The 16,259-nt window shown below is 43.5% G+C and overlaps 1 protein-coding gene, 1 long non-coding RNA gene and 1 other non-coding gene across 3 annotated transcripts; 1 reads left to right on the top strand and 2 right to left on the bottom strand.

Moving 5' to 3' along the window:
- Positions 1–1,498: 1,498 nt before the first annotated feature.
- LOC107286471 lies at positions 1,499–2,933 on the bottom strand. The gene is made up of 3 exons (XR_001548858.1): positions 2,852–2,933; positions 2,598–2,663; positions 1,499–1,527 (listed from the first exon to the last, which is right to left on the bottom strand). It is a non-coding gene; the product is annotated as an uncharacterized LOC107286471 (long non-coding RNA).
- Positions 2,934–3,112: 179 nt separating this feature from the next.
- LOC114922504 lies at positions 3,113–3,183 on the bottom strand. Its single transcript, XR_003810414.1, has one exon. It is a non-coding gene; the product is annotated as a small nucleolar RNA SNORD49 (small nucleolar RNA).
- Positions 3,184–10,835: 7,652 nt separating this feature from the next.
- LOC107286472 (flavin-containing monooxygenase FMO GS-OX-like 2) lies at positions 10,836–16,052 on the top strand. Its single transcript, XM_015814847.1, has 5 exons — positions 10,836–11,044; positions 11,246–11,384; positions 11,972–12,114; positions 12,429–12,481; positions 15,025–16,052. Exons 1-5 carry the CDS (start codon positions 10,836–10,838, stop codon positions 15,810–15,812), a joined length of 1,332 nt encoding a protein of 443 aa, XP_015670333.1. The 3' UTR covers positions 15,813–16,052.
- The last annotated feature ends 207 nt before the right edge of the window (positions 16,053–16,259 follow it).

Genomic DNA, 16,259 nt, shown 5'->3' on the forward strand with positions numbered 1-16,259 from the left:
GGCCGGAGGGTCTAAGTCCCCTGGAAACCGAGTAGAGACCTGAGGACCGGAGCACCCACAAGCTTGTAGATAACCTTCGCAAGAAAGCGAAGGTTGGAGACAGGACAGTAGTTGGCCAAAACAATCATAAAGAGGAGCATTCAGGAAACAAATACATCTTCCAGGGACGCTTCCTTCAAGCCACAATTATAACAGTGATAAGCATAATGGCAGAAGAAATGCCATAATCTGCATGAATTTCCAGCATTGGATACAAAATTGACAGAAACAAAACCGAATGGTGGTGTCATCAAACTTAAACTCTGCAATTTCTTTAGCTCATTGTTGAAACTTAGCTGCAGTGTAGTCTTAGTTCACAATTTAAATGTTATGAATGAAAATTGTAAATGTGCAGAGCCTTAATTGCTTAAATTAATGTTAACAGTTCACCTGCTGTTATTTTTCTATGTAACTTCAATAAGCATTTTATCTACAGGCTTAAGTAAAAAAAAAAATCTTAAAGGCTGCAGAAAGGTAATGGAAACTATTAACATCTGAAACATACCAGTTTCACTTTTAGGCACATCTGCATATTGATCAGCTTTCCTTGTCACCTTGTGGCTGAACTAATGCCACTCATTTTGCATATAGCCACCCAGAACCTTCAGTTAAGGCCAGCATTCCATAGGTCTGGGGCGCATTAAATTTAAGACTCCCTAACCATACTGTTTTAGGAGCTGCACTGGCCACCAATTGGCTTATGGGTTCAATTGAAAGTGCTATTACCTCCAAAGTCCTAGATGGCCCAGGGCCTGGATATCTTTGAGATTGCTGTCAGAGATGCAAGATGAATTGTTAAGGATCCCTTCCCTGCCATCTGCAGGGCTCTGAAACTGGACCTATTCAGTGACTGTGTACAACAAAGGGAAGAGAAGCTAAGCCTGTAGGTTTACTGCCACAATAATGCAGGAAAGAATGTCTTTGCCTCATATGTGGGTCATCAGACATCTCAAGGGAAAAGTGGACATTTTCAGTAGTCTTGGGTGCATTGTAGTGTTTGTCCAAGCCTGAAACAGATTTTACAAATTGGTTATCAACCTACATTAAAGCACTTTCTACTTGTACTAATAATAGCTTCTTATATGAAGTCTGTGAATATTCATTTATAACAGACTTAGAAAGAAGAGCAGTATCCCTAATCAGTATTCCTAGGTGAACAGATCCCTTTGAAAATAAGATGCAGAAATCAATCCCAGCAAAATACATTCCAGCATTCATATGACTGTGTTTCTCTGAAGACAGCTTTCAAATCATCCAGATTATCAGATAGGGTCTCAGCTATACAAAGGGTGAACTGGATACGTACCTACCTCCATGCATCTTAGAAGTGTATTCTTCTAAAATCTTCTTTCAGTCCTCAACTTTAATAATGCAAATCTGGTCTGTGATTTTAACCATGTTCACAGCAGTACAATTAGTGTATCTAACAAGCCTCTTCAATGAAATCTGGAGGGACCTCTATCTTTGAAGACTGGGTAGGTGAGAAATCTAAAGAATAAAGAAAAAGAATTGGGACTTCCGGCTTGCCAAGCTAGTTTGGTGTAATAGGTTAAAAGATGCCACCCTAGAAACCAAGCAGACTGAATTTTAGTCCCAATTTAGGTGTGCAAGCTGGCTGTTTGGCCAGTCACTCTCTTGGCCCAATCCATCTCACAGGGATGTTATTGTGGGGAAAATAGGAGAGAACATCAGGAATATCGTCGCTTTCAGTTATTTATAAAGTAATTATTTAAAAAATAGCCACTTGTTTTCTCTCAAATAGGAAAGTCAAGAAAAAAATATTGCCTTATCCAGATTATCAATTCAAATTGTATTACAGTCCCAAGGCCAGATATGAGCAACACTGAATAAAAACTAAGTTTTACATCTGCGGAAGAGAAAAACATTAACTATAATGGAGCCTAAAATTAAAAACATGGTTACTAAAATTAATCCAAATAAAATAAACTCCAATCCTAAGTAATGGTACAGCATATTGCAGAAATGGTAGCACAGAACTGGGCAACTTGAGAGGTTATTTTCAAGTCCTTGTCTTTTTAGTAGCATTACACAGAAATTGCACTTCCCACTCCCATTTTTTTTCTAGACACCTTATATAGGGAACAATATAAGTGTGTGGCCTAGAATTTCTATTAAGAACTATCGCCACATGGACATAACCAAAGAACCCTAGGAAGGACTGCTGAGGACATAGTATCCAACCTGACTAAAAGTGAAGGACTTACAAAAAATTTAAAATTAGAAAGCATTTTAAATATGTAGCTGGATAGAAATGATAAATAATGTGAGTGTGACACCTTACGTAGGCTTGTTTGAAAATCTATATCCCAGATTTGTTGCTTAAGGGCAATTTTAGTATTATCAAAGCCTAACATGCACAAACTTTCCACAGAAGTCCAGCAACTAAATTATATCTTGTCCACATTCTGAATTGCCTGAAATCCAGAACCAAATCTGGTTTTATTAGCAGAACCTGATCTAATAAGTTTGTTCTGGGTTGGAAATATTTTTGCATGTTGCACACACCTTACAAGCCAAGAACTATCCATTTGACTTACATCTTTCCAGTCACGGGTTGACATTTCAATCACAACTGCTCATCTTGGAGGGCAGCTTCTGGCTCCCTGAAGAAAGAAGACAGGCTTATAATAAGAGTGTTTGGGGGAACAATGGTTTTCCCTCCAAAGAGGCTACTCAGAAAGACCATCTCAACAGCAAGTGTCTGCCGGTAATTCCAGCGTATTTAAGGTTTTAGATCATCATGGTGAGCCTTCCTCCCATAGTATCCAACTTCAGAGATTCAGAAATTTACCTTTGGATGTTTCTCCCGCAACTCTACACACTGGTTCTTCCGACGTCTTTTTGAAGCCAGATCCCACATGGCGGCAATGGCAGAAAACCTGCAATGCAATCAAAGATAAAATAGATGATCAAGTACCTTTAAAAAATGGAGATTTCTGTAATGATAGTGGGAGGTTGGGCCTATCTCCTCTTCCTCCTTTTTTTGTCCGGACTGATCATAGTCCTGTCTCGGGAGGAAAAAACAGTAATAGGGGAGGGGAGAGCGAATCGCGGTCAGCCATGAGGAGTCTTTCGTCAGTTCTCGCATCTGACGGCACTTCCTATCTCGGCATCATCACCCCGCGAAGGGGAAAACAAAGAGGGGAAAAAATAAAGCCTACGCGAGGCGCCACAGGCCCCCGCGTTAACAAAAAAAAGCAGGGAGAATGTTTGGCTCGCAAAAAAACCAGAAAAGGACCGACCCGTCATCCCCGCAACTCACACCCTTTTTCTGGGGCACCATGAAATCTCTCACCTCCCTCCAACAACACACAACGCAGCGGTGACGAAGCGCGAAAAAGAACGAGCCGTTTCCACGCGGTCTCTTTTAAGGGAGGGGGACAAACCATTGGATGGCGGGGAATGGGTGGACCGGGAAAAAGTAGCTGCTGATTGGTTCGAATATACCATTTCACGGCTGCAAAATCGCGGGGGAGAACGGAGATGGATTGAAAGCGGGAATATCTTGGGAGATTTCCGGGTCAGTAATATGGGCGGGGAAGAAGAGGTAGTGAGACGTATCTACATATAGGCGAACAGCAGTGGTTAAAAGGGATCGATCCTCTGGGATGTGCTTTTCATCGCGGAACGTTGCTGAACGCAAGAGGAGCGCAGTCGCTAATAATTGGTAGGATTAGTGGTGTCAAATTAAGAATCGGGATTTCCCATATTAGAAAAAAAAAGCGTGACTGAGAGAAGCAAGCGACTCTCAGGTTGTCTGCGTCTGCACATAAGATGCGGTTATAATCACGGGTCACATTTGGGTGCAGCCAAATAGAATAGGTGGGCTCACTGCGAAGTGTCTTTCTGCTCACCCAAGATGGATCTGGCTTCCGGTGGGGAAGTGATAACTTGACATCTTACTAAAAGATCCTAAACTTTTTGCCATCCCTCCGTTGCATGAACGTGAACTGACTTCAATGAAAGGAGCCTAAATTAAGTTTTATTATTCACAGTCCAATTAGACAGAAAGTAATGTAGCTGTAAATCAGCATGTACTACATAACAAACAGATGGTTCAGTATTTATTTTAGAGCATAAACATTTCCTGGGTAAATATAAAGACTCGTATTAAGCCCTTGCACAAGTTGGGGCTGTCAGGTCCATCTTTGGTGTCCTCATAAGTCCTGTCCAAAGTGCCGTTCTCAAGCACCCAAAGACAGAGCCAACCAGAAAAGAAGTACCCTGGGGGTGAGAAAAAAAGTTAAGGAAATCTTGCAGGAACACAGGCTGCCTCTGCAAATTCAAACTTGTCTTCCTATAATGTTTCATGAGGATTGATGCTTCTGACCATATCACCATCCATGTCTAACAGGAGAGCCCTTGATGACAGGGCTGATATTCTCTTCCCAAGGAGACAATGATAGCCCTGGGTAGCTGACTGTTGCTTAGCTGAATAGGCCAGTGTGATGCCATCCTTAACCCATCTGCTGAAGGAAAAGGCTATTACTCATATTCCTAGAACATTTGCCCAAGAGGAAATGAACAGACTCTCTGCCTTCCTGTGCCCTTGAGTGTGCTTGGTGTAAGTTCTGAAGGTCACGTGCACATCTAGCTTATGCCAGCTTTTGAGCACTTGAAAGGATTTGGCAGAAATTTGGAACCAAAATTAATATTGGAATTCACCAAAGGCATAGAACAAGGTTTATGTGGAACCGTATGCCCTATAGAAATTGGAGTCCATCTCAGGTCTGAGGGATGGTTCTGATTTTAACATCACCTTAACCTGGTAAAAGAGATAAATCTTCCCTCACAGAGCCATTAATTTCCTAACCCTCTTGGCTGAGCTTAGAGTAACTAGGAAAGCCATTTTATCCCCAGGAATGTTCATTGGAAGCTGTTTAATAGACATAAGGGGAATGTGGTCAATTCCTAGAAAACTAATGTAAAATCCCATGAAGATAATTGGGAGGTGAAACTTGTGCCTTTAAGAAACCAGCATACATAGGTAGCCTGAAAGAGGCTCTGCCATTTGTCCAAAAGAATGGACCACGCATGAGTATCCCATGTGATATCTGATAGCAGCTCTTTGCCTATCCAGCTTGTAGAAATCTCAGAAATTCCAGTTCCTTATCTTATTGCTATAAAAAAAAAATCTACACTACCATTCAAATATCCAGGTTTTCTTATATAGCTTCCTTGTAGTGGGATGTCTAGTTACCAAAACAATCTCTACTTTGACATGCCAGCATAGAACACATGCCTCTGTTCATCCTCCAGATACAGCTCGTAACTACTCTGGATCTGTTAGGCTTAGCAGATCTGTTTTGTGTTCACACATGCCTGCAAGGCCCTTGCCTCATCTCTACTAAGATTGCACACCATGACCTCCTGGGTCAGATTAGTTGAATTCCTGAGCATCTTTATCTTGCATGCTGCCTAGACAGGTGTTGGCAGGAATATATAGAGAACGCCACCTTGCATAATGTAAACAACACATTATTTCCCTCTGCCCAGTAGTCATGGAACTTGGAGGAAAAAAACAGCTCGTCTACTGTCATAAACAGATTGACGGAGATCTCTTCCCTTTTCTGGAGTTCATTGGATGTAGTATCCATTTGCAGACATAAAGGAAAAAGACTTTGAAAGAAAGAGGCCAGATTCATTAGCAAAGTGATAAAAGCTGGCTTAAGCCCCAAGCAAGAAGAAAGTGTGTGCAAGCAACTCAGGCAGACACCTCCCTACTTTGCATGAGTATAAAGGGCCAGGGGGTACAGGTGGGTGGGTAATAAAGCACAGTCAGATTTGTAAGATTCTGTTGCTGTAATTAATATTAATAAAAATGGTTTTACACTTTTTGTGGAATGGATGTCTAGGTTTAGAGGGGGGCTGAAACCCCTTTATATATTCTGCCAATATGAAAACCAGAGATCACCCATCTCATCAGGTGGCTTGCTTCCTACTGGAGGCCCTTTGATTTTGTCCCAACCCAGTACTGATGTAGGCTTTTGTCATTCATATCAAAATACCTCTCCCCTTACTGCCTTTACTACATGCTCCAAATCTATCACTGCCAAATGCCCCAATCTCAGGGTACTGGCAGTAACAACTTGGACTGCAACCACTGTCAACCAGTCGTTAGCCAGCTCTCTGAAAGGCCTTCCTCCTACCCTCTGGCTGATTCTCGCCACCACAGCAAGGATCCAGCAAACTGTGGGGGAGACTGCCAGGAACAACCAGGAACTGCAGCCGATTTGCTTTTGGAATGGGAATAGGAATTATTTAAGAAATCTAGAATGGAAGTATTCATCTGACACCACATCTCCTAGCATTACAATCTTCCCTTGCAGTCTTTCCAGAGACATAAGGAATTTCTGTTAAAGATTAAAACCTTTCTTATAGTATTCTGCAGTTTGACTGACTTCTGGACTGAGTAAGGATTCTCTTTATATCAGTCACGCAATATCTTTCTGGAGGGAGTGAATGCACTCTTTGTTGTGTTCATTACTTTTCAAAGAAAATGTTCCTCAAATTTATGCCATCATCTCCCAAGCGAATTCATTTATTCATTTTATTCCATTTATATACTGCCCATCTCATTGATAAGATGACTCTGGGTGGCTTACAAAAGATAAATATTGGAACAATCAAAAAGACCAAGAAGAATGAAGGGCAAATTCACCACGGAGTCTATGGAACCAGCACCAGCACAGCTATTCTCCAATCCCACTAAAATGTTCTCAAATCAGCCCTATCTTCACTGTTGTCTCTGAATGTTGAATGCAGGATAGGGAATATAGTACTGTGCTGTGAGCTGATCAGAGCTCCCTCTAGTGGTGCTATAAGAGACGTGCAAAACTCATCAGCCAATACCGGTCTCTTGAGTTACAGCAGGTCCTACACAATATCTAAAAATCCCTAAATATCTAATATACTAACTACCGCTTTATTTTGCAAAATACAAATTACATTAAAGGGCATCACACCACCCAATTTTACTGAAAAACAGAAGGTGGAAAGAAGAATAGCAAAACAAAGCACCGTGACTTTTACCAGAAAGTAAAAGAAACAAAGGAAGCAGAACGTGCCTGATGCACATCAGTCTATGTATGTATTTATTTGTATCCCTTTATTATTTTCACAAATAACTCAAGGTGGGCGCACACACACACCTTCCTCCTCCTACTTTCCCAACAACAACCCTGGGAGGTGAATTGGGCTAAGAGAGAATGACTAGCCAAGGTCACCCAGCTGGAGTTCATGGGTAAGGTGGGACTAGAACTCACGTCGCCTGGTTTCTAGCAGGCTAGCTAGATCTTTTTTCCAGTCAAGGGATGTTGGGGGGAGGAAGCGAGACGAACTCCCTCCCCCCCCCAAAAAAACCCCAATTTCTTGCTAGGAGCTGAAGGGGCAGAAAGATTATCCCACTGATCCTTCAGCCATTTCACGGTCTGCCAGCCGTTCTCTCTCGCTGGGCCAAAGGGCTGGCTTTGAATGGGCGGAGGATGACCCTCGGAAGAGGGGCAGCGCTGCCCTTTGCCTTGGCCTATAATTGGCCGCTCTTCCTTTCCCGCCCTCCCTGGTAGAGCGTGGATAGAGACCCAAAGCAGGCGCCAGGAGGAGCCGACAGTTATTGCTGCTACCCCAACTCCTCCGTGCTGTCCTGGAGCAGAGAAGGGTCTCCTCGCGTTGGACTCCGCCTCTTCACCAACCAGGGACGGACGCAGACTAGAGTTGCTGGGACCCGGGTACGAGCGATGGGTGTTTCCGCTTTGGGGGGGGGGGGAGGCTGAAGAATCGCGCGCGCGCAGACCCAAACAGAAGGGCAGCCGACCGCCATCGTTTGCAGACATCGAAAAGTTCCCAACTCCGGAGGAGGCTCCTAATTCATCCGTCATCCGTAGCCCCCTCGCTGCCACTCCGGTGGGAGTGTCATTCTCAGCCCTGAGACCCTCTTGGGCAGCTCCGCGACGCGCACAAACGCGGAACTTTGCAGAATGCTTGGCTGGGCCGCTAATTACTGGGGTTTCCTCCACGCTGTCCCTCTGCGATTGCTGGGGCGGCCGTCCTTGTTTTGATAACATGTTGGAAGGGCGAGCACCGGAGACCCGCTGGGAGTGGAGTTTCAATTGGAACGAACGATTCTACCAAATGGTCAGCAGCTCTGATCGTGGGGAGCCGGCCCAGGGTCCCTCGTGTCTAATTTGAAGGCTGGCTTCACAAGCGCCCTAATGCTGGGTTCATAAATGCAGTTGCTGTATATGCTGCACGTGGTCTGTCCAAAGCAGTTAGCTACATGCTGTGATAATCTGAACCATGCTAGCCATTTTAACCAAGTTGTGGGAACCCACTCGAGATTTTGGAGCAGGACAAAGTTTCGCAGAATCAGTCCGGTGAGAGGCTGGGGAGATGGGACTGTTCAAAGGAGGTAACTGATACAGCACATAGAGTAATAGACAGGTGAATTTAGTCTGATGGGCAGCCTCCTGAGCTATATTATCTAGAATACTTTGTAGTTGCTGGCTGTTGAGCTCTCAAAATCTGTAACTCAGAACCAGTTACGGGGAACTCACTCTGGTCTCGCTGTCTCTCCACTGTGCATCGGTTCTTAAAGAGAAGCACTTTTGCTTTGACGCTATTATTGCCAGACTTCAGCTGTCAAAGGCCAAGCGTATACAGGTAGTCCTTGATTTACAGTAGTTCATTTAGTGACAGTTCAAAGTTACAACAGTGCTAAAAAAGGGACTTATGACCATTTTTGACACAACATTGCAGCATCCCTGTAGTCATGTGATTAAACTTCAGATGCAACTGGTTCATATTTATGTTGGTTGCAGTGTCCTGGAGTCATGTGATCACCTTTTCCAACCTTCTGACAAGCAAAATCAATGGGGTAGCCAGATTCACTTAACAACCGTGTTACTAAATTAACAACTGCAGTGATTCACTTAACAATTATGGCAAGAAAGATCATCAAATGGAGCAAAATTCACTTAACAAATGTTTCACTTAGCAACCAAAATTTTGGGCGCTATTGTGGTCGTAAGTCAAGAACTATCTGTACTTCTGAGCCCAGCCAGTTGGTTTATCCCTTTGATTAAAAAGAAATTAGTCCTGAGCTTGGAAAGAGCTGTTCCAGGCAAGAAGTTGATAAGCTAATATTATGCGAACTCTAATTGTCAAGCATTCTCAAAGACTAAACTATCAATGTCATGTGTCATCGCTGATAGGCTTATACATTATGCTTAAATTAGCTACTGAAGTAATTCATTTTCTGAGTTTATGTGTTGAAACATAAATTAACTGGATAGACGGAGCTTGCATAACATACTGAGTCACCCTAAAAGCTAATCAAAATTAACAGTAATCAAGCTTTCCTTACTGTGTGGTTGTAACTGTAAGGTCTTTATCTTTAACTGAGCCAATCATGAATGTTGTGCAAACTCAGCCAGAGATTATTGCACTGTTCATTTCAATGATGCTTGGGAAAATAAGCAAAAGGATGAGTCCTTGCCAAGCTTACAGGGAAAAGGAGCTCAATATGGACAATATTAGTGCTGGCAACGAACCCATGCTTTGCTTCAGGACGAAGTGAGAGGTAAGGTTAAGCAAACCATGCCACCTCAGTGGGATGAAGACCTTGAAGCTCAGCCTAGGCCAGCTTTTCTTAGCCTTGACAGCTTGAAGATGTGTGGATTTCAACTTCCATAATTCCCCAGCCAGCAAACCTGGAAAGACTCAAAATCAACCGTAAGAGCTTATTTGATTTCTCACTGCCTACAGTGGACCGAATGGAGGAATTCTCAGGCTGCAACTGAAAATTGCTTACAGAGGATAATCTTATCTTTTTTTTTTCCATGGTCTTTCCCCAGTTTTTCCCTTGCAGTTTTATTGGTGAAAGGAACAAAGTCAAAGGGGAGAGGAAAAGAATAAAGTCAAAGAGGAAAGCAAGTAAACATGACTAGGCATATCGAGTTAATCCACAAGCTAACTATTTAATCATCACTATGTTGGCTTGTCCCTTTCAGAAACAAAGTACAAAGGGCAATGGTAATGCTAGGTGAAGGGGATTGGATGCAAGTCTTATTCCTACAACCCTAAACACAGTTACCTGTTAGAGGAGGTTGGCTCTATGTGCTTATGTGGCAAATGTATATTCAGAGGTGGAACTCTGAAGTATTTTTGATGTGCTTTTGATCGGCTTAGCATTAGCCCCAGCAATGGAGCTATTGGAATGATGCTTTGCATCTTGCTTTTTTGTGTACCTTTCTGAGATTAAATGCCGATACTCATTCCTAGGAACACTATAGCCTAGTGTTTCTAGCCCTGATTAATTTTGTTTATTTGCTTTATAGAAAAATGAAACAGACTCTTTCCTTAATTTTTATCACAGGCATCTGACAGAGAATTCTGAGTTCATTAATCTTACATTTTAGTTAAATATAACCAAGCAGACTTCTGGTGCCTGTATATTGTATATTCCAATCATTCAAAATGATTATTGTCTCAGAAATAGCAATATAGTTGGGTCTAGGGCTCCATGCTTTAAGATATTGTCTATTTCTGGCAATGTGACCTCTTTCTATCCCTATGCTCAAATATATCATTTATTTCTCCCCTCCAGTTACTCCAATGTTGATCTTTTGGACTTTCAGTGTCGTGACTGTTCTGTCTTATCCCCTGGAGTCAAAGGGAAGACTGCCTGGCAGGCTTCTTCAATCAACATAACTGGAGGGTTCATTTGCAATGCTTATTGTAGGTATCTCCTACTTTTCCCCTGCAGACCCTTCTGCAAAATGATACCAACGAAGTTACGTGTGGCAGTAATTGGGGCAGGAGCGGCAGGACTATGCGCCGCCCGGCACATCCTTGCTTCTTCTGAGACTTTTGCTCCACCGGTGGTGTTTGAGGCCTCAGATCGCTTGGGAGGCACCTGGATTTACACAGAGGAGAAAGAAGATGCCATGGGAAGAACCATCCACTCCAGCATGTATCGTGACCTCAGGTAGTCGCCCAAAGGTGCTGCAGCCTCTCTGTGCTTTGGGATGGGTTCTTTATGCCCTTCTCGACCAGTGTACTAGACAGCATAGGAGGAGGCCTCAGGCAGCTGTTCTTTAAATGCAAAAAAGAAGGGAATCTGGGCAGGGGAGAGGAGAGGAGTGGAATGCAGTGCAGAAAGGGTGCTTTATCCTGCTTCTGCTCCTAGGACCAACCTGCCCAAGGAATCAATGGCCTTTCCAGATTTCCCCTTTGACCCATCACTGCCTTCATTCCTGCACCACTCGGATGTTCTGGCCTACCTGGATAGCTATGCAGAGCAGTCTGGAGTCTGTGACCATATCAGGGTGAGAGATGATCGGGCTGTTAGAAGCAGGGGGTGCTCCCTGGGGGAGGATGGGAGCACATGCTCCCTGGGGGAGGATGGGAGCACAATAAGTTGCCAAGGGTTTTCTCTAGATCTTTCAGTGCAATACAGATTAAATGCTGTTCATATTATTATCACGGTTGGTTGCACAGTGAACCAGATGTTTAGAAGGGATTTGGCATTTCTGTATGCTTATCAAGCCCTTCCCAAGGAGCTGAAATTATTATTTTTATCCTGAGATTGATGACAGACAGACAGACAGACAGATGAGAGCGAGCGAGAGAATCAACTTAAGGCAACAAGCATATGTGATACTCCTGCCTCCTATTTTCCCCACAATAACAACCCTCTGAGATGGACTGAGCTGAGAGAGAGTAAATGGACCAAGTCATCCAGTTGGCTTTCATGACTAAGGGAGGCATATAATTCACAGCGTCCTGGTTTCTGGCCCAGCACCTTCACCACTACACACCATTAGTTTTGCTGCAGAATATTCAGAGCCTTACAGATCCAGAGCTAGCTGGTTTCTGGGAACTTCACCTGTTCTCTTCCATTTTTCTTCCCTAGTTCCAATGGCAAGTGGAGGAGGTCAGGCCTGTTGAGAGGGATGCAGGCAGCCTAGGTGGCTGGGAAGTCACAGCAACAGTGCAGCACCCAGAGTCAACTCAGCAAGTCAAAGAGCACTTTGATGCTGTCATGGTCTGCACTGGGTAAGTCCTACTTGAGCTGGGCTGGGGCAGGGAGGGTGCTCTTGATAAGCAGAGAAGAAGCAATAAATTAATAGCCTGTGAAGTTTTTGCTGTTCTTGCTGTTGCTTTGTGGGGAGGTCAAGATTCAAAGAGAGAGTGGAGAGTGGAGATGACTAACCTCCTTATGATTGCTGCAAAATCATGTTAGAATGAATGAAAGGCCAGGCAAATCACTTGATGCTTTTGTAAATCAAGAAAGAAAAGGAGAGAATATGCTGTGATGCTTGACATGTCTCTGTTCCCCAACCTCCATCCTAATAGTTTTATTTCTGCAGCCATTACACTGTCCCATTTATACCTCCCATTCCTGGGTTGGACACTTTCCAAGGTAAGCTTTAAATCTTCCTTATTCTTTAGTGACAAGGGTGAACTTGCGGCTGGATCAAGTTAAAACCATCAGATCCAGCATTTTACTTCCTCCATTGTCCAATCAATTGAAATAGTCTAGACCAGGGGTAGGCAACCTTGGCTCTTTTATGACTCGTGGAATTCAACTCCCAGAATTCCTGAGCCAGCATAGCTGGGTGTTGAAGTTTACGAGTCATAAAAGAGCCAAAGTTGCCTACCCCTAGTCTAGACCAGCAGTAGGCAACCTCAGCTCTTTTATGACTCGTTTACTTCAACTCCCAGAATTCCTGAGCCAGCCATGCTGGCTCAGGAATTCTGGGAGTTGAAGTCCACGAGTCATAAAAGAGCCAAGGTTGCCTATCCCTGGTCTAGACTCTAGAGACTTATTTAATAGACAATGTACTTATTACATTGTCCAACCAGGGGCCCCTGGAAAAAGTTTAACGAGAGGAAGAAGGCTGTAGGCTTTTTTTCTGTTGTTGTTCCCTTATCACTGATGTTTAGACGTAGGCTGCCTCTAAAAATTAATGTTTCATGTAGCACACCCCAGTGCCTAATAGTCAATTTTATACACATACACACACACACACAAACGTGGTTTTTTTTTGTTGCAGTGCAGAGTTACACGAGACAGCCATTTTAAAAATGCCATCCTTATATTAAAATTATTTGTTTTAAAATTATTATAACTATAATGCTACATAATACTTTTTTTTACATTGTTACCATAAGCTGGGGAGGAAAGCTATGGCAAATCTAGACAGCATACTAAAAAGCAGAGACATCACCCTGCCAACAAAAGTGTGTATAGTCAAGGCCATGTTTTCCCAGTTGCAATGTATGGATGTGAAAGTTGGACCATAAAAAAGGCTGAGCGCAAAAGAATTGAGGCCTTTGAACTATGGTGCTGGAAAAGATTCCTGCGAGTCCCCTGGACTGCAAGGCGATCAAACCGGTCAGTCCTAGAGGAGATCAACCCCGACTGCTCTTTAGAAGGCCAGATCCTGAAGTTGAAACTCAAATACTTTGGCCACCTAATGAGAAGGAAGGACTCACTGGAGAAGAGTCTAATGCTGGGAAAGATTGAGGGCAATAGAAGAAGGGGACGACAGAATGAGATGGCTGGATGGAGTCACTGAAGCAGTAGGCATGAGCTTAAATGGACTCTAGAAGATGGTAGAGGACAGGAAGACCTGGAGGAATGTTGTCCATGGGGTCGCGATGGGTCGGACACGACTTCGCAACTAACAACAACACCATAAGCTGCCTGACTGAAAGAATGCAGAGAATATAAAGTTTCTACTTCAGGGCCGAGAATTGTTACATAGTTGAATAGCCCATTTATAAAAGAATAAGTAAAGAAATAAACTGTTCCCTTTCCCCTTTAATTCTAAGGGGGCTAAATTCTATCTTTGTAGCCGAAGAGCAAGGAATAACCCCTCCTTCTTGTTGTATCTCAATGCCTCCTGGAAGTGCCAGGCATTTTACCAGACTAGGATTTCGAAAACAAGAACAAAGAGGAGGAAATTTCATTAAATGGAGGCCATTTAGCTTCCAAAAACTGAATACAATGCTCCAGAGATAGCACAAAGAGCCTGCTTAAGTTCTGGGAATAGGCCAGGAGGAACATTTCAAGAGAAGGAAGTTCTCATATAGTGCTGACTGACAGTTCCCAAGTATCCAAAGGGCATGATAAGAAGGAGTTAGAGAGGTTTCATTTAACCTTTCTTTTCTTAATCTTTCATTTAACAAGATCAGACAAAGATGTAGCAGATACCTTTGCACAACCCATAACCTGTATCTTATATCAGGCTGAGTCAAATCCAGATATTTAATTATTGCTAACCTTAGGTTTTTGTGCTTTAGCATCAGGTGCAAATTCAGTTTATTTGGTGACTTTATAGTTCCAGTGTAGACCCAGAGAAAGGGTTAATTCAGCAGTTGAGTTAAGCATGTCCTGTGAACAAAGTCAGACCCTCCCTATTTTGCCAGGGATTGCAGCATTGTTGGTGTCTGTTTTCTGCCCTTCTGTTCTGAGTAGATCAAGTGAGCAAAGTCACCTTCACCCTTCACCAGCTCACCAAAGGCACCAACAGGTAAAGCAAATGAGCAAAAAGGTGTAGGCAAGAGGAAAGTGGAATAGTGCCAGCCTTTTGAAGTCGTCCAGACAAGAAGCACAAACCATGAGCATGAATATTACCTTTATTGTATGGTTAAAGTAACAGTCTTGCAAGTCTGAAAGCCCTGCTCCCTTCTTTTACTTCTACTTTCCAGAAAACTAGGAACTAGAAAACTTCTGAGATGATTCCCTTGCCATTTTTCCTTTTGTGGGCTAAGATACATTTTGCATGACAATTGGCTAGTCTGTGGCTTTTCCTCTTGTCTCCCAGGGTCATTCTCACATACCATTACATAGAGACAGAGCAATAGGCACAGGTTGGATATGCATTGTACTCTACACAAGAATGCCTGTGGTGAGGTGGAAGCTATTACTTGCCAACATTTTTTTCTCTGTCTCCCCAGGCCGTATTCTGCACAGCCACTCCTACCGCTATCCAGAGCCCTTTGCCAATCAATCTGTAGTGCTGGTAGGCGCTGGTCCATCAGGAATTGATCTGGCCTTGCAACTCTCTGATGTAGCTGCTCAAGTAGTGCTCAGCCATAAAAGGCAACATGTGTGCGGGCTGCCCAAGGATGTGATACAGGTACCCCCACTTTTGAAGGTGGGGCAAAAGACAATGGTATTCACTGACTGCTCCAAGATGCCAGCTGATGTCTTGATTCTCTGTACAGGCTACAAGTACAACTTCCCCTTCTTGGACTTGGCCCAATTGGGCTTACAAGAGACAGATTATGGAATGGGCCCCCTGTACCAGCATTTACTGCCCCCCCAGCACCCTTCACTCTTCTTGATCGGCCTTTGTCAGCAGATCTGTCCTTTCCCACACTTCCACTGCCAGGTGCTATTTGCACTGGCTGTGCTAAGTGGGCGCTGTTCCCTCCCTTCTGTGGCTGACATGGAGTCTGAAGTCCAAAGACAGCTGGGACAACATTTGAAGAATGGAGGGTTGGCCCGGTACTTCCTGAAGCTGAGGGAAAAACAGTGGAGCTATATGGAGGACCTAGCTCACCTTGCTGGATTCCCACCTGTGCCACCTACTGTCCAACAAATTTATGAAGATACCCATGCCAACCGTCTCTGCAATGTGACCACCTATCGTAGCAGAAACTATCGGCTATTGGGCCCCAGTGCTTGGGAGTTGGTGCAGGATTGTGGTGAGGATTGCATAAAGACTGGAGATCCAAAATGAGGACCTTTAGAATGCTCCACCTGGCATTCTTCTCTCTTCCTCTGTGTGGTTTTCCTTCTAAGGCCCATCTGCAGTCGGGGAAATCAGGCCAAGAACTGCCAGGTGAGACAGAGAAAGAACCAAATCCCCTCATGGCATCATTGAAATACAAGAAAGAGCTTTTGTAGGGGAAACTTGAAGCAGATCATAAAGAGGGAGAAATAATGCATATTCCATCAGAAGGAAAAAGGGGGGCTAGATTCACACAACATGCTTAACCCTAAACCAGGTTTTATATATATATATAAAAAAACAGTTGGTCTGTCTATGTGGCTCTCTATGGCCAAGCTAACAAATTGACAAAGCTAAGTGACAATCTAGTTTAGGGGCATCCACTCAGGGGCATATTTAAAAAGTCAGGAGGAAAACTGCAATCGTGACTAGTTTGATTGGCTTTGCCCAACTAGC

Source organism: Protobothrops mucrosquamatus, unplaced genomic scaffold, assembly GCF_001527695.2.
Source record: "Protobothrops mucrosquamatus isolate PMUCROS unplaced genomic scaffold, P.Mucros_1.0 scaffold286, whole genome shotgun sequence".
Classification (NCBI taxonomy): Eukaryota; Metazoa; Chordata; class Lepidosauria; order Squamata; family Viperidae; genus Protobothrops; species Protobothrops mucrosquamatus.